We start from the raw sequence: 18,202 nt of genomic DNA on the forward strand, positions 1-18,202 counted from the left end.
GATCTACTATGGTACTTGGGAAATGCCTGTGATTGATACCCAGGGCACACTGATGCTGACTCAGTGACGTCATTTTATGAAAGGACAGTTCCTTGACAGCTTATACATGTATCTTGCTGATTCTTGAAAACAAATGGAGGAAAGGTAAAGAGAATTCAGCTCTTTATTGAAAATACAGGTGCTGGAGATACAAGAGTGTTGGTGGCAGCAAAAACTTATGCGTGCCTGGCTGCTGGGGAAGGCTGGTTCTCCAGGTCTCCTGCACAGGCATCCGGGAAAGAAGCACCTCTGAGCATTAATAGCTTCTGATGTCTCCTGTATTGTTCTCGTCTCCCCTTAAACCAATTCTAGAACAAGACAGAAAAAAAAATCGGCTCAATATATAATTAGAAAACTTATATTAGTTGTATACTATAATTTCTGGGTGCCGCTATCTGTGTGGCTTCACTGGGCACTTGAAAATGCCAGGAGGACTGAGCATTTGGACTCTATGCTTTCCCATCCCACCGGTCTCTGTTTAACCAAGGTTATACCAGCTTTATGAGAGCCGAGTTCTGCCTGTCAACTACCACACACTCCAATTGCCCCATAAGGATAGAATTTATACTTGGTTTTTACTACTTCAAATAGATTAGCTACACTAACATGATTCTAAGTTTGAATAATTTATATGTCATAACTCCAGTGGGATGTCTCCATAGAGACATCCTACCTGAGGGATATCAGTCTATAACAAATTACATATACATATATTAATTTGCATATCAATATTTTATTATACATTAATGCATAGAATGTGTACATATTTTTATATGTTAAAACACATATTCATAATTTATCTACAGGATACATGTAGTATGGTATATGTGTGTCTATTCTGTGTTCATGTTGGAAGCTGTGCTTCATCTTCAAATGCCTGGGTTTTCTTTCTTTTTTTTTTTTTTTTTTTTGGTTTTTTGAGACAGGGTCTCTCTGTGTAGCCTTGGTTGTCCTGGACTCCCTTTGTAGACCAGGCTGGCCTCGAACTCACAGCGATCCGCCTGCCTCTGCCTCCCGAGGGCTGGGATTAAAGGCGTGTACCACCACGCCCGGCCCGCCTGGGTTTTCTTAATCAGTTTTATACCCACAAAGAACATAAGGCTCAAAAGTCATTTTAAGGAGACTGTAGAGGTATCTTAAGAGTTCAAACCACGCCGGGCGTGGTGGCGCATGCCTTAATCCCAGCACTCGGGAGGCAGAGGCAGGCGGATTGCTGTGAGTTCGAAGCCAGCCTGGTCTACAAAGTGAGTCCAGGATGGCCAAGGCTACACGGAGAAACCCTGTCTCGAAAAAACAAAAAAAAAAAAAAAAAAAAAAAAAAAAAAAAAAAAAAAAAGAGTTCAAACCACTTGATGCTTTTGTAGGGGACCCAAGTTTGCTTCCTAGCTCCTATATAAGGCAGTTCACGGCCACTTATAATTCCAGCTCCAAGGGAGCTGATATCCTCTTTTGCTGCACACAGAAATAGATCCATTTATCCACGTGAATGAAAAATTGTAAAAAGCTCTTTAAACAAGATGAAATAAAACAACAACAACAACAACAACAACACCACCACCACCACCACCATCATAACTTTACCCACAGGACAAAAGTACCCAAGATAAGCAAGCTGTCGAATGGCTCTCCTGTCAAATTGTCTTCCTTACCTGAACCCTAGCTTCACTCACACCCATCCATCTTGCCAGTTGTTTTCTGAGAACAAAAATGACAGATGTTCATCACTGGGCATTTTGGAAGAAATAAAATATGTTATAGATACTTTAGATTTGTTTTAAATGCTGGTTCCATTCTTCATCTTCTGTGACATTCACCTTGAAGATGTTGGAGCCTTACATTCTTTCTGCTCAGAATTTTATCTTATTATCATCCACCATTAACAGAAATGAAAGCCCAAGTGCGTTCTTAAAAACCAATTTGAAAAAATACTAATACGGACAGCAAAATCACCAAAAGAAGTGCTCCTAATATCAGGTGAGGTGTCACAGAAGACTTTCTCAAATAATAAAACGAACACAAACAGGAAAAACCTGCATGAGGCATTTTGTCGGGATTGAAGGGTAAACTCAAAGATGGCAGATTAATGGAGCACATTGGAAGATTTCATTTTGTTGTCCTTTCTTTCCTTCCTTCCTTCCTTCCTTCCTTCCTTCCTTCCTTCTTTCCTTCCTTCTTTCTTTCTTTCTTTCCGATAGGGTTTCTCGGCATAGCACTGGAGTCCAGGACTCACTCTATGGACCAAGCTGGCTTCAAACTCAGAGATCTGCCTGCCTCTACCTCCCAAGTGATGGGGTGTGCCACCACCAGGTGGCCTTGCATTGAAAGATTTTAAATGTTCACTTAACTAAGGGGGAGGAGGATGTCTAGCCTCTGATCCTCAGGGGTATGATAGGTTACACTTATTTGATTGATTGATTTAGTGTATGTCAGTGTGTGTATTCTGCAGGTGTAGCAGTGTGTGTGTGTGTGTGTGTGTGTGTGTGTGTGTGTGTGTGCACGCGCACACGCTATGGCGCATCTGTGCAGATCAAAGAGCAGTTGATCGGGAGTTTTTTCTCACTTCCCACAATGTGGGTCCTGGGGATTGAATTCAGATTCCCAGTCGTGGTGGCTAGTGCCTTGACCCACTGAGCCATCCTACCAGACCTGGTAAAATATATCTGTACCTCAACAAGTAGAAAAGGAATGTACAACAACGACAAAAGCAGCATGCACTTCGCAATACTGACTGCGCAGCTCTGACTTTCTCTCATGAGGGAGGTTCAATGAAGAGGCCATGGAAGATCCAGCCCAGCTTGGTCTACAGAGTTGAGAGCCCATAGCAGAGAAGCAGAAAAACCAAGAGCAGAAACAAAACAATCTCAAGCAAGTGGAACATGCCCTAAACCCTGATAGAGGTTCCCTGGAGACAGGGTTGGCCTGGAACTCACTGTGTAACTGCTCTCCCTGCCTCCACTTCCCAGTGGGACCCCAGCTGCACTGACATACATGGGCGAGTCTGTTTGATTTTTAATGTTTTGAGAGAGTGTTTCTCCTTGCAGCTGTGGCAGTTTGAAAGAGAAAGGACCCCCACAGGTTCACATATTTGAATCCTTAGGGTATCAAACAATCCCCAGTTGGCAGAAGGGTTTGGAAAGGGTTAGGAGTTGTGACCTCATTGGAGGGGAGGAGAAGCTTTGAGTTTTCAAAATTCATGAGGTTCTGAGTCTGTCTCTCTCTTTCTGCCTCATGGTTGTGTCTCAAGATGGGAATTCTCAGCTACTTTTCCAGCACCTTGTCTGCCCCCTGCTGCCCTGCTCTTCACCAGAATGGTCATGGACTCACCCTCTGAAACTGTAAGCCCCAAATAAACACTTGTTTTTTATTAAGTTGCCTTGGTCATGGTGTCTTTCCACAACAAAAGAAAAGTCCCTAAGACATGGGAACTCTGCCCTGTAGCCCAGGCTCGGCATACCCAGCACTGGGATGACTAGAAGGTGCCACCACGCCCAGTGTTCAGTCTTTTTTTTATGGCCCATGTTTCTATGGGAAGGGAAACAGAAATTAGAACACCCACCCCCGGTTCTAAAAATCCCCAAAACAAGAACAAATACCCCACCGGCAGCTAAGAGAAAGGTGCCACCAGGTTCTGTGGTGCTTGCCTTAATACTAGTCCGTGGGAGGCAAAGGCAGGTAGCACTCGATGAGTTCCATGACCACGTGGGATGGTGCATAGTGAGACCCTGGAGAGACAGGGTGTGTGTGCACCAATGCATTCATAAGTACAAAACCTTAAAAACATATTGGGGACAGATTTGTGAGATTTCTAAAAAAGATAGAATGTTATTTTCTGATATTTCAACCACTCAACCTTTCTCGGGTCTCTTAACAGCAACTTTCTTATATGGAAGCCTTTGCCCAAAGTTTACCACTCTGACTCATTACAGTACTCTATGACAATACGTTCATTCCCATTGTCCTAGTTAGGGTTGCTAATGCTGTGATGAGACACTGTGACCAAAACCAACTTGGACAGGAAAGGGTTTATTTTGCTTACAGTTCCATATCACAGTTCATCACAAGCGCTGAGGACAGGAACTCAAGCCTGGAGGCAGGAGCTAACAATGCAGAGGCCGCGGAGGAGGGCTGCTTACTGGCTTACACCCCATGGCTTTCTCAGCCTGCTTTCTTTTTGTTTTCTTTCTTTAGTTTTGTTTTTTGAGACAGGGTTTCTCTGTGTAGCCTTGGCTGTCCTGGACTTATTTTGTAGACCAGGCTGGCCTCGAACTCACAGCAATCTGCCTGCCTCTGCCTCCCAAATGCTGGGATTAAAGGCTTCTGCCACAACCACTAGGCTAAGCCTGCTTTCTTATAGAGCCCTGAAACAGCAGTCCAGGCATGGGATCCCCTACAATGGGCTGGGCCCTCTCCCATCCATCACTAATTATGAAGATGCCCTACAGGCTGTCTACAGGCTGATCTTACAGAAACATTTTCTTGACTGAGGCACCCTCCTGTCTGATGACACTAGCTTTTGTCACGTTGACCCCAAATTATCCAGCCAACCATTTTACAGGATTCTCACACTTACCCTAGCACATTAGTTTAGGATGCAGGATTCTGGGAGCCTTGAATTTGGAAGTGGTCATTATTTGGGATGAGAGATAGGTTGAGGAGAAAGCTCAGGAGAGAAAGGTGATTGCTAGCAAGCCTGATAATGAACCGCATTCGATCCTGGGACTCAAATGTTGGAAGGAGAGAACAGACTAGAACAAGCTGTGTTCTGACCTCCACATGGGTCAAGTTACAACCTACACCCACAGAAACTCATCTCCACAGCCACAAATAAAACAGAACAAATACATAATATGCAATTTAAAAGGAGTGGCAGGAGGAGGGCCAGGGTGAGAGCCCCCAGCCACCCTGAACTGCCAAGTGCTTCCAGCAGGACTTCAGGATAGGCTATAGGCTTACCTTTCTAATGCATTGATGAAATGATTCTGCTTGAAAATACGCTCCAGCTCTCGCAACTGCCACGGAGCGAACTTGTTCTGGAAGCATCGTCTGCGTACCAACACTGAGACAGGTTGCACTCTGGATATCAGCACTGGCACGTGCATCACATTTTCGGGGCCGTCCATGCCCATGGGGGCTGGCTCCTTTGGCTGCTTGTCACTCTCCTGGCCAGGGCCTCTGGCGCCCTGGTCCTCTTGGTTACAATTATCTGCTTGGTCTGCAGCAGCGGCAGCAGTAGAGGGACGGTCTCCATTCAATTCTATCTCTTCCCCTTCAGCGGCTGTGGCTCCGGACCCAGGCTGGCCCTGTCCACTCTCTCCCTCACTTCTTCCCTCTCCAAGCGGCAAGGCCATCTGTGCCTTCACACCTGGAAGTGGGGGAAACAGACACAGCCAGGCTTCAGGGTTTAGCTTAGTGCAAAGGTGCCCTGAAGTGGCCTAGAAGCAGGCCACGCACAGCGCGAATGGAATCGCCCCTCCTGGAAACCTCTCCCCTCCTGGACATCGCCGACCCTCCATTCCCAGCACTCACTGACCATTCAACTTTTCCTCATCCTCTTGAAGCCCCTCGAGAAGCAGGGAGTTGGTGTTTCCACGCTCCATGTCCTGAATGCTCACTTGCAGCCTGCCTCAGCGGAGTCTGAGTAGGAGTTCCAGCAGTTAGGAAAGCCTAGCTCCTCAAACCAGGAAGAGTTTCTCTTCAAGCCCTTGGGGGCCGTAGCGCAGGTAACCAAGTATCCAATCATGAGTGAGCTATCCCAGCTTACAATTGACCTGCTAATGGGGGTTGAGCCCTGGAGGGGCAAAGCAGAGCAGGTGCTAGAAGGAGTGGGATGGAGTTGCAGTAAGGGCGTGGTGCTTAGGCTTGCAGGGATGCACACGTGGTTCTCCAAGTCCCTTGATGAATTAACTTCCTAGGCAAGGGGTCATGATCAACCGTGCTAACTGACTTGTAGTGAGGTAGCAAAGCTCTGGGGTCCTTGGAGAAGTGTTTTGAGAACCCCTCTTGGTTATCTGTGGGTTCTTTTCCATGGCTTTAAACCCAGAGCTCAGGGCACAGAAGAAAGTGGATGTCTGTGTTCCAGGCCAGTTTGGTTCACAGAGTGGCCAGAAGCAAAATGAGATAATCCCCTCTCAAAAAGGAAAAAGAGTCTCTTGAGTCAGAGCCATGTGCTTCACACTAGCACCTGTAGAAATTAAAGTGATAAGCTTATCCACAGGTGTTTTCTTTGGGGTGTTGACAGTGAAGTGAGAGCCTGCCATGTCTGCTTTTCAGGGAGCTCGTGTATGGACTGGGGTGTGCTAATACTGTTAGGACTCATCACAAGTGTGGGCATTGTCCTATCTGTGCTGAGGTTCCCGACATTTCTCTTGAACTGGCCCTTCTTATGGTTTTTCCGGATAGTCCAAGTGTCAGGAGCAGACCCGGGTCTCCATCCAGGAACTGTCAGGCAGCCCCCTCCCTTGGCATGTGGTCACACTGGTCCCAGCTCAGCCAGTGTTTTTTTTTCTTCCCCCCAACAGGTTCTGGTCACTCTGAGACTGCAAAGAGCCTCCCAAAGACCTAGGCTATGTAATTCCAGGCAATTCTTTTTCTTAACTGTGGATATTTTGCAGTCCTGGTGACAGAGTCAGAGTTCTTGTCCTGCCTGTGTTTGTTTTTTGCTGTGAAACCTGAAAGTGCTGCTGTTAAGGCGCAGAGAACCTGCTAATTTACTTCTCCCTATTTCTGGTAGAGATTGCAAAGATAGCCTTTTTTTGTGTTGGGAGAGGGTAGCCTATCGCAGAGAGTCCTGGAACCTGTTCTGCAGCCATGGCTGGCCTCACACTCAGAGATCTAGATGCCTCTGCCTCCCAAAAGCTGGGATTAAGGCATGGGGCCCAGCACAGTCTCAGTGGTTTAATGTCTGTCATCTTAGCACTCAGGCGGCAGAGGGAGAAACACCAGAGTTTAGTCTTCAGCTACCAAGTTTGTTGAACCTATACGTACACACTGTCTTAAAAGAAAATTTAAGAAGAAAACCATCCTACCTTCCCAAATTATTAACATCTCCATTTTTAAATAAAGTAGGGCGCAGTGAATCTCAGTGAAATTCTAAACTCACTGAAAAATGGGTTTTAAATTTTCTTTCTTTCTTTCTTTCTTTTTTTTCAAAACAGTATCTCTCTGTGTAGCCCTGGCTGTCTTGGACTCACTTTGTAGTCCTGGCTGTCCTGGAACTCTCAGAGCTCCGGCTGCCTCTGCCCCCTTGTCTCCTGAGGGCTGGGATGGAAGGCCTGTGCCGCCACATGTAGCATACTCACCTGGTTTCTGCAGTCACTCCAGGATATGTGCTAACATCTGAAGATTTGGAGCTAGGAACTTTACATGAGAGAGATTAAGCTATGCTTGTCTTTCCGGATCTGGCTTATCTCACTCAATATAATACTTTCTAGTTCTACCCACTTGCCTGCAGATTTCATTTTTCTTTACAGCTGAATGGTATTGAATACTGTATGTGTGCCACATTTTCATTATCCATTCATTAGTTGAAGGGCATTTAGGCAGTTTCCACTCCTCAGCTCTTATCATAGGGCAGCAATGAACACAGATGAGCAAAGCTGTGGGGAAGAGGACGTTGAGTTGTTTGGGTAGATGCCAAGGAGTGGTCTAGCTGGGTCATCTGATAGATGTATTTTAGCTTTTTGCAAATTTTCCACACTGATTTTCAGAGTAATGCCATTAGTTTGCAGCCTCCCCTACAGAACAAGGGCTCTGTTTTCCCACATCCTTGCCAGCGTTGTTGTCACAGCCGTCTTGAGTTTAACCATTCTGACTGGGGTGAGATGAGTGTTAAAGGGCTGGAGAGATGGCTCAGAGGTTAAGAGCACTGACTGCTCTTCCAGAGGTTCAATTCCCCTCAACCACATAGTGGCTGACAACCATGTATAATGTGATCTGGTGCCCTCTTCTGGCCGGCAGGGGTACAAACAGGCAGAACATTGTATACATAATGAATAAATCAATACATCTTTAAAAAAGTAGTTTTTCATTTGGAGTTTTCTAATTGCTCAGGACATTTAACACTTTTGAGACTTTTCCTTAGTCATTTTTTGTATATCTCGTATTCTGAGAACTCCCTGTTCAGCTCCATAGCTGCCACCTCCCCTTTTAAATTGAGTCATTTGTTTTCTTGACTTTAGTGGTTCTGTTTGATTGAGTGCTTGTAGATTATGGATATTATCCATTTATCAGTTGTGCTGCTGGCAAGCATTCCTATCTACTTTAAGGGCTTCCAAAAGCAATTTATTGGTTCAGTGAAGTCTAAATCCAAATTCCCACATCCCTCAGAGAATTAAAACAACAACAACAACAACAACAGCAACAACAGCAACAACAACAGCAACAACAACAACAACAGCAACAACAACAAGTGTTTCTTTTGCTGTGAGAAGATTTTATGAGTTTCTATTTGTTAATTGTTCCTCTTAATTCTTGAGTGAATGAAGTCTTATTTTAAAAAGCCCTTCAAAAATTCCAAGCCAAACAAACTGAAAAAAGAAAATTTTTCCACAGGGCATGGTGGCACATGCATTTAATCCCAGCACTCGGGAAAAGAGCAGAGGCAGGTGGATCACTATGAGTTTAAGACCAGCCCGTTCCACAAAGTGAGTCCACTACAGCCAAGGTTACACAGAGAAACCCTGTCTCCACAATCTTACAAAAAGAAAGAAAGACCTTTCTTACCCGAATATCTTTTTTTTCTTGTTCTTTTCCCCCCCATATTAAAAAATATTTTATTAATTTATTCATATTACATCTCAATGGTTATCCCATCCCTTGTATTCTCCCATTTCCTCCCTTTCTCCTGTTTTCCCCTGAAGGGGACCTCTTCCCCCTGTATATGCTCATAGGCTTTCAAGTCTCTTCTTGGTGGCCTGCTATCCTTCCTCTGTGTACCATCACGTCTCCCCATCCTGGGGACGTAGTCAAAAATGGAGCACCAGAGTTCGTGTGAATGTCAGACCCCACTCTCCACTCATCTATGGAGAATGTCCTGTCCCTTGGCCAGATCTGGGGAGAGGACACCCATATATCTTATAGGGTGTTGTCTATGTTTTCACCCATCAGTATCAGTATTTCAAGTTTCACACTGAGTCCTTTAGTTCTTTAGTTCATTTGGCACCTCAACATTTTGTCTTACATCTAGAAGGATATTTACAAAATGAGAAAGAAATACTTATAGGGGTTGGAGAGATGGCTCTGTGGTGAAGAGTACTGACGCCTCCTCCAGAGGATTCGTGCCTGGTTCCCAGTGCTCCCATGGCAGCTCACAACTGCCTTTAACTCCCTTTCTAGGGGCTCTGGCAGCTTCTTTGGCCTTGGTGGGCACTATGTGCACACAGTGCATATACACACATGTAGGGAAAACACCGGTATGCATAAAATTTGACAACAAAAAGAAATATTTTAGATGTATTCACTTTATGAATGAGTGTTTTGCATCTGTGTGTGAGTGTGTGAATGTGTATATTTCTGTTAAAGTTTGTGATAATGTCGGGGCCTGTGAATGTATGTGTGATTATGTGAACATGTGCATATAGATATGAGTGTTTGTGTGTATGACAGAGTTGTAGGTGTCAGTGTGTGTTTTTGCTACTGTGTTTTCGAGTGTTAATGTAAGTGTGAGTGCATGTGTGGGCTTTTGTGTGTGACTGAGAGTGTGAGTGTGTATGTGAGCATGTCTATGTGTTTAGAGTGCTAATATGTGTGCACACGTGTCGGGTTGTGTATGTGTGTGAGTGTGTGCATATGTGTCAAAAGCAAACAAACAAAAAACAACAAGAAAATATCGAAGACAGAGGCCAGCATGCAGGAACACACCTGAAATTGCAACACCCAGGAGACGTAGGGAGTGGGAAGTGTAAAGCCAGCCTGGGCTACACAGTCGGAACTTGTCTCAACAACCTCTCCTCCCAAGCCAAGATAATACAAGTCTTAATATAAAATAGGCTACCCAATCAAGAGCATGCTTTAGTATAGGTGAGATGCACTAGCCCTTTCAACCAAATAAATAAACGATATTTACTTAATAAATTTTTCTGAATACAGACATCTTTTTTTTTAAAAGCAGAAAATTGTCCAGGTGGTGGTGGCATACGCCTTTAATTCCAGCACTCTGGAGGCAGAGGCAGGCTGGTCGCTGTGAGTTTGAGGCTAGCCTGGTCTACAGAGTCAGTCCAGGACAGTAAAGGCTACACAGAGAGACCCTGTATTGAAAGCACCCACTCTAAAAAATGGCAGAAAGTTCGAGACTAGTAGGATGGCTTAGTGGTTGAGAGCACTTGCTGCCCTTCCAGAGGCTTGCAAAGATTTTTGAGCCCAGAAAGCAAACCTACACAGTTACGGACATTTAATTTTTGACAAAGCTGCCAAAATCATACAATGGAAAAAGGATAGCATCTTCAGCAAATGGTGCTGGTCTAACTGGATGTCTGCATGTTGAAAAATGTGAAAAGACCCATATTCATCACCCTGCACAAAACTAAAGTACAAATGGACCAAAGACCTCAACATAACAACAGATACACTAAATCTGATAGAGGAAAGAGTGGGAAAGAGCCTTGGAGTCGTTGGGACAGGAGACAACTTGTATTTTTTTCTCTTGCAGCTTTCAATAGTCTTTCTCCGTTCTGTATATTTAGTGTTTTAGCTATGATGTGCCCTAGGGAGTTTCTTTTTTTGGCTCTATTTGTTGATTTTGGGTACTTGTTTTCTGGTAGCAGCTATAGAAACGATCTCTGAAAGCATAACCTTTGGTTGGCACATTAGCATCATAAAAGTCACTTTTGAAATTGAGTCTTTCTGCTGGCTGCCTATATGTTAGCTCTGTGCTCTAGGTCCTGAGAACAAACATCACTCCAAGCCCCTCTTCTCCCTCAAGTGAAGGATGCTTCTCTTGCATCCCTTGGGATCATTAGCCTGGTGTCTCCTGGATAGGAAGTGACGGGCACAGGTTATCAGTAAGTCCAAGTGGCAGGGGTCTGAGTCTGACTGAGGAATCGCAGCCCTGCATGGGGTGGGGCCAGTGTCAGCTTCTACATCAGCAATGAGGTCATTGGTGACTATGGGCTTTGGGAGTAGTCTCTACTTAGTGTCTCTCTGACTCATGCGGGACTCTGGAAGACCCCAGGCACACAGAGCCGCGCAGTGGACACAATAAGATAGTCCACGTGGTCTGTTTCTTGAACTTTTCAGTGGTATTCGATTTACTAGGAACTATTTAAGAAGATACGATATTGAAAAAGATATTTTCAGTATTAATCTGGTTCTGAATTCCCAAGAAATATATACTTTGAAAAGAAACATTAAGAATGCCAGTCAGCTTGGGTACAGGGGAAGGGCATCACTATGCTCCTGGGTTTGGGTTGAGGGACTATGGGAGAAGTCTTCCTGAGGAGGAGAGTATGGGTTCTTCTCTTCCCTTTGAGGCAGCAGGACTTCAGGCAAGGTGGCTGCAGTCTCCTGTGTATACCATGGAAAAGGCGGGAAGAGAAGAGTTTGGGGAACAGCCTAAATGACAGGGGGCTGCTGCCCAAGACTCCTATGGATGGCTATAAGGAAGTTCCTCAGAGACCAAGGTTGACCCCTCACGATGGCCAGAATCAGCTCCCACTGAAAAAGCACTGTCTCTGCCTAGAGTCTTGCCCTGCCTCTCTCGTATAGTTTTGGTCCTATGGAGCAGGAGCAGGGCTGAGCCCAGCAGGACAGGTGAACAAAAGGGAAAGTGTGTGTCAGTGAAAACCTACTAGTAACTTGGAAAGCTCTTGTGATATAAAGGGCCTGTCTATGGTGGTAGAGCAGTATTCTCTCAAGGAAGCCGACTTTGTTACTTTGTTTAAAGGGCATTTCCTTGATATCTTACACATATATTTTACTATACCAGAGGGTCAAGAAATAAACATTAACATTTCATTTCTTTATTGAATACAAATGCGTTGGAGATCAAAGTATAATAGCATATTGTTACTGGCAGAAAAAAAATTATCCGTGTTTGGTGCTTGAGTGGTACTCAGGGCTCCTCTGAAGTCTTCAGAGAAAGATGTTCCAGGAAGCAGGAAAAGTAGCCTTTAGTTTTTAAAGCCTCTTAAATCTCCAGTATTGTTGTCTCCTCTGGTGAAACCATCTCTACAATGGGCGTGAGAAAGGAATTGATTTAGCGCGGCACATTTTCACGATCATACTTGAAAACATATCATGTAACTTTATATTTCTGTGGTAAGTTATTGGTAAGTTATCTTGCAAAGACAAACCTGGGTTCTGATGGATATATAATTCTGTAAGGGGATGAGGGGCAGGCACAGGATCCAGTGCTTGCCTAAAATTTGGGGCCCCTGGTTTCCATCCCAGCACTGTCAAATAGCCCGGAAAGTGTTCAAAGTATGGACACCTTGTTTCCTGCTTTAATGTAACCCACAGTGGAGGTTGTTAGCATTTCCAGGCAGTGACAGCAGTGTTTACATCAGCTTTGTTTGCGAGTACTGAGTTCAGCCTGTGAGCTATACCTAACTGAAATTCCTCCTGGAAGGATAGAATTCAGGCTTAGTTTTGAGTCTTTCAACTAGTTTAGGATCATGAAGTCACTAGCTGCAATAATTTGAATGATTTGTATGTCACAACCCCAGGATGACTCCACAGAGAAACCATACCTAAAAGATGCCAGCATTACAAGGAGTTGCACACAGCTGTATATGGAGCACATGCATATATACATCTCTCTGTGTGCATACATCTATTCACCTGTATGTAAGCAAAAAACTGTGTATATATAAAAATACCTATTTTATAAGTTAAAAGGTGCATGTAATTTATCTGCATGTGTAACGTATAGGTGTCTAAGAAGATAAAAGTTAGTTTACACTATTCTTTGTTTCTTTAACAAGTTAGGTTCCATTTTGAAATATCCCCTTTGTGTATGAGGCTTCCTTACTCCATTTCTACTTACAAAGACCATAAAGCTCAAAAGTCACCCTGAGGGGCTGCAGAGATGGCTCAGTGGTTAGAAGCACCTGCGGCTCTTGCAGGAGGACCTGGGTTCAGTTCCCAGGATCTATCTTGGGTGGATCACCACCACCTGCACCTCCAGCTCCAGGGAGATTTACACCCTCTTCTGGATGCTTTAGGCACCAGCACATGCTTTATATAGAAGCACACATACATAATGAAAACAAAAAATAAAGATATATATAAATAAAGTTAAAAGGTCTTCAAGCAGAGTTATGTCAACAACCACACAATTTCATGGATAACATAAGAGTCCAAACCCTAAAGCAAGTTCTGGAATGGCTGTCCTGCCAAATGGCTTCCTTTGGTTACTGACCTTCACAACGGCTTGAGTCACACCTATCCTTCTGGCCAGTTGTTTTCTGGGGGTGAAATGGCAGATGTTCAATATTTAGCATTATAGAGGAAAGAAAGAGTGTGAGAGACATTTTATATTTGCTTTAAAATGAAAACCCATGCATATACCTAATAAGCAATTTAAAAACCAACAACATAAGGCACCAACAACCTCAAAAGAAATGCTCCCAACATGTGGGTATGGTGTAGGAGATGCTGCCTCTAAAATAAAGAAAACAGAACAGAGCAAAATTCACAAACCTAATGCACACGTTAAAAAAAAAAAAAAAAAAAAAAAAAAAAAAAAAACAACCTGTGTGAGGTCCTTTGTCAGGATAGAAAGATAAACTCAAAAGAAGATGGATTAATACACAGCACATTAGGATTTCAAATGTTCAACTGGATGAGGACGTTCAATGTGCTGATCATGGGGGGAATGAAATATTACATTTATTTTAATTATTTGGTGTGTGTGTGTGTGCACGCGCGCACGAGAACACACACATGCACACAGGCCCACTCCTGTGCCCTCGTGCACCTGTGGAGCTTAGAGGATGCCTGATAGAAGTTAGTTTCCCTTTTCCACCATGTGCCTGTGGATCCTGAGGATGGAGCATTGGTTCCCCAGCCTGACACCAAGTGGTTTTACCCATTGAACCCTTATCACTGGCCCTGGGAAAGAAAATATTAAAAGCACAGCAGACAGAAGAGGAAATTCTGAAGGAAAGAAACCTCTCCACAGTACTGGCAGTCTCTTCCTGAATTCCTAAAGTGAGGGAGGCTTGAGCAACTGGTTCTGGCAAGTTCCAAGCCAGCGTGGACCACAGACTACGATCTTGTGTCAGAAAACAAGAATAAACAGCAAAAGAAAGCCCGATAAAATGAACATGCCTTAGATTTCAGCTGCAAAAAAGTTTCTATGGAGCCATACTGCCCAATTTATAATCTTGTTTTTATGGACCATTTTTTTGTGGAAAGGCTGACAAAAATAGAAGACAAAAACAGTAAAACAAAGGTGGAGACCAGGCTTGACGGTGCATTTAATACCAGCATTTGGTAGGCAGAGGTGCGTGGATCTCTTGAGTTTGAGGCCAGTCTGAACCACTCTGTGACTTCCAGGCCAGGAAGGGAGTCATAGAGAGACCCTGGAGGTGGCAGCTAAGGAAAAACAGCGTGCCAATGGGTTTATCGTTATATAAGAAATTAAAAGGAAAATAAACGATGTATGGATTTATCAAACATTTTAACAGGAGCAGGATGACCCTCTACTCTCTCAACCTTACCTCAGCCCTGATCTCCCTTGAAAAAGGACCTTACTAACCTAGCAGACATCGGCTGAAGCTTTCCACTTTGTTTCAGTTAGGCATTGTATGAAAACACCTTCATTCTCATTTTTGCATGCCTCTTACCCTTACCCTAGACCCATAGTGCAGGGCTCAAGATCTGGCAGCCTGAACTCTGCAAGAGACTATTATTACAAAAGACAAGTGTTTGTGGGAACTGAAAGGATGGCTAAGGGGGACACTGTGCTTGCCTGAAAGCCTGGTGACCAGAGTGTGATGCCTACATTTGGCTCATCTACCATAACCCTGCAAGTTTGCTCTCGTGTCCACGTGTGCCACGAGGCACATACACACTGGAGCACAAACACATACACCATTATCCCCCCACATTCACACACACAGAGAGAGACACACAGACACACACACACACACACACACACACACACACACACACACACACTGGCCACTACCATCCCACCACCACCAAATAAATAATATTTAATGTAAAACAACGACAAAAGCAGCATGCACTTCGCAATACTGACTGCGCAGCTCTGACTTTCTCTCATGAGGGAGGTTCAGTGAAGAGGCCATGGAAGATCCAGCCCAGCTTGGGCTACAGAGTTGAGAGCCCATAGCAGAGAAGCAGAAAAACCAAGAGCAGAAACAAAACAATCTCAAGCAAGTGGAACATGCCCTAAACCCTGATAGAGGTTCCCTGGAGACAGGGCTGGCCTGGAACTCACTGTGTAACTGCTCTCCCTGCCTCCACTTCCCAGTGGGACCCCAGCTGCACTGACATACATGGGCAAGTCTGTTTGCTTTTTAATGTTTTGAGAAAGTGTTTCTCTTTGCAGCTTTGGCAGTTTGAAAGAGAAAGGACCCCCACAGGTTCACATATTTGAATCCTTAGGGTATCAAACAATCCCCAGTTGGCAGAAGGGTTTGGAAAGGGTTAGGAGTTGTGACCTCATTGGAGGGGAGGAGAAGCTTTGAGTTTTCAAAATTCATGAGGTTCTGAGTCTGTCTCTCTCTTTCTGCCTCATGGTTGTGTCTCAAGATGGGAATTCTCAGCTACTTTTCCAGCACCTTGTCTGCCCCCTGCTGCCCTGCTCTTCACCAGAATGGTCATGGACTCACCCTCTGAAACTGTAAGCCCCAAATAAACGCTTGTTTTTTAGTAAGTTGCCTTGGTCATGGTGTCCATTCACAACAAAAGAAAAGTCCCTAAGACATGGGAACTCTCCCCTGTAGCCCAGGCTCGGCATACCCAGCACTGGGATGACTAGAAGGTGCCACCACGCCCAGTGTTCAGTCTTTTTTTTTATGGATCATGTTTCTATGGGAAGGGAAACAGAAATTAGAACACCCACCCCCGGTTCTAAAAATCCCCAAAACAAGAACAAATACCCCACTGGCAGCTAAGAGAAAGGTGCCACCAGGTTCTGTGCTGCTTGCCTTAATACTAGTCCGTGGGAGGCAAAGGCAGGTAGCACTCGATGAGTTCCATGACCACATGGGATCGTGCATAGTGAGACCCTGGAGAGACAGGGTGTGTGTGCACCAATGCATTCATAAGTACAAAACCTTAAAAACATATTGGGGACAGATTTGTGAGATTTCTAAAAAAGATAGAATGTTATTTTCTGATATTTCAACCACTCAACCTTTCTCGGGTCTCTTAACAGCAACTTTCTTATATGGAAGCCTTTGCCCAAAGTTTACCACTCTGACTCATTACAGTACTCTATGACAATACGTTCATTCCCATTGTCCTAGTTAGGGTTGCTAATGCTGTGATGAGACACTGTGACCAAAACCAACTTGGACAGGAAAGGGTTTATTTTGCTTGCAGTTCCATATCTCAGTTCATCACAAGCTCTGAGGACAGGAACTCAAGCCTGGAGGCAGGAGCTAATAATGCAGAGGCCGCGGAGGAGGGGTGCTTACTGGCTTACACCCCATGGCTTTCTCAGCCTGCTTTCTTTTTGTTTTCTTTATTTAGTTTTGTTCTTTGAGACAGGGTTTCTCTGTGTAGCCTTGGCTGTCCTGGACTTATTTTGTAGACCAGGCTGGCCTCGAACTCACAGCAATCTGCCTGCCTCTGCCTCCCAAATGCTGGGATTAAAGGCTTCTGCCACAACCACTAGGCTCAGCCTGCTTTCTTATAGAGCCCTGAAACAGCAGTCCAGGCATGGGATCCCCTACAATGGGCTGGGCCCTATCCCATCCATCACTAATTATGAAGATGCCCTACAGGCTGTCTACAGGCGGATCTTACAGAAACATTTTCTTGACTGAGGCACCCTCCTGTCTGATGACTCTAGCTTTTGTCACGTTGACCCCAAACTATCCAGCCGACCATTTTACAGGATTCTCACACTTACCCTAGCACATTAGTTTAGGATGCAGGATTCTGGGAGCCTTGAATTTGGAAGTGGTCATTATTTGGGATAAGAGATAGGTTGAGGAGAAAGCTCAGGAGAGAAAGGTGATTGCTAGCAAGCCTGATAATGAACCGCATTCGATCCTGGGACTCACATGTTGGAAGGAGAGAACAGAGTAGAACAAGCTGTGTTCTGAAGTCCCCAAGAGTCGAGTTACAACCTATACCCACAGAAACTCATCTCCACAGCCACAAATAAAACAGAACAAATATATAATATGCAATTTAAAAGGAGTGGCAGGAGGAGGGCCAGGAAGAAAGCCCCCAGCCACCCTGAACTGCCATGTGCTCGCAGCAGCACGTCAGGCTAGGCTATAGGCTTACCTTTCTAATGCACTGAGGAAATGATTCTGCTTGAAAATACGCTCCAGCTCTCGCAACTGCCACGGAACGAGTTTGTATTTAAAGCAACATTGGCGTAGCAACACTGAGACAGGTTGCAACCTGGACATAAGCACTGGCACGTGTGGCACATCTTCTGGGCCCTCCAAGTCCTTGGGAGCTGGCTCCTGTGGCTGCTTGTCACTCTCCTGGCCAGTGCCTCTGGCACCCTGGTCCTCTTGGTTAGAATTATCTGCAAGGTCTGCAGCAGCGGCAGCAGCAGAGGGACTGTCTCCATTCAATTCTATCCCTTCCCCTTCAGGGGCTGTGGCTCCAGACCCAGGCAGGCCCTGTCCACTCTCTCCCTCACTTCTTCCCTCTCCAAGCGGCAAGGCCATCTGTGCCTTCACACCTGGAAGTGGGGGAAACAGACACAGCCAGGCTTCAGGGTTAGTGTGGTATGAAGGTGCCTTAAAGTGGCCAAGAAGCCGGCCACGCACATCGCGAATGGAATCGCCCCTCCTGGAAACCTCTCCCCTCCTGGACATCGCCAACCCTCCATTCCCAGCACTCACTGACCATTCAACTTTTCCTCATCCTCTTGAAGCCCCTCGTGAAGCAGGGAGTTGGTGTTTCCACGCTCCATGTCCTGAATGCTCACTTGCAGCCTGCCTCAGCGGAGTCTGAGTAGGAGTCCCAGCAGTTAGGAAAGCCTAGCTCCTCAAACCAGGAAGAGTTT

The 18,202-nt window shown here is 45.0% G+C and overlaps 2 protein-coding genes across 2 annotated transcripts; both read right to left on the reverse strand.

Moving 5' to 3' along the window:
* Window positions 1–215: 215 nt before the first annotated feature.
* LOC127185408 (homeobox protein Rhox5-like) lies at window positions 216–5,636 on the reverse strand. Its single transcript, XM_051141880.1, has 4 exons — window positions 5,570–5,636; window positions 4,993–5,401; window positions 1,689–1,734; window positions 216–347 (listed from the first exon to the last, which is right to left on the reverse strand). Exons 1-4 carry the CDS (start codon window positions 5,634–5,636, stop codon window positions 216–218), a joined length of 654 nt encoding a protein of 217 aa, XP_050997837.1.
* Window positions 5,637–10,990: 5,354 nt separating this feature from the next.
* On the reverse strand, window positions 10,991–18,109 carry LOC127185409 (homeobox protein Rhox5-like). The gene is made up of 4 exons (XM_051141881.1): window positions 18,043–18,109; window positions 17,467–17,875; window positions 13,394–13,439; window positions 10,991–11,005 (listed from the first exon to the last, which is right to left on the reverse strand). The coding sequence occupies exons 1-4, from the start codon at window positions 18,107–18,109 to the stop codon at window positions 10,991–10,993; spliced, it is 537 nt and encodes a 178-aa protein (XP_050997838.1).
* Between the last annotated feature and the right edge of the window lie 93 nt (window positions 18,110–18,202).

Source organism: Acomys russatus, chromosome X (genome assembly GCF_903995435.1).
Source record: "Acomys russatus chromosome X, mAcoRus1.1, whole genome shotgun sequence".
Taxonomy (NCBI): Eukaryota; Metazoa; Chordata; class Mammalia; order Rodentia; family Muridae; genus Acomys; species Acomys russatus.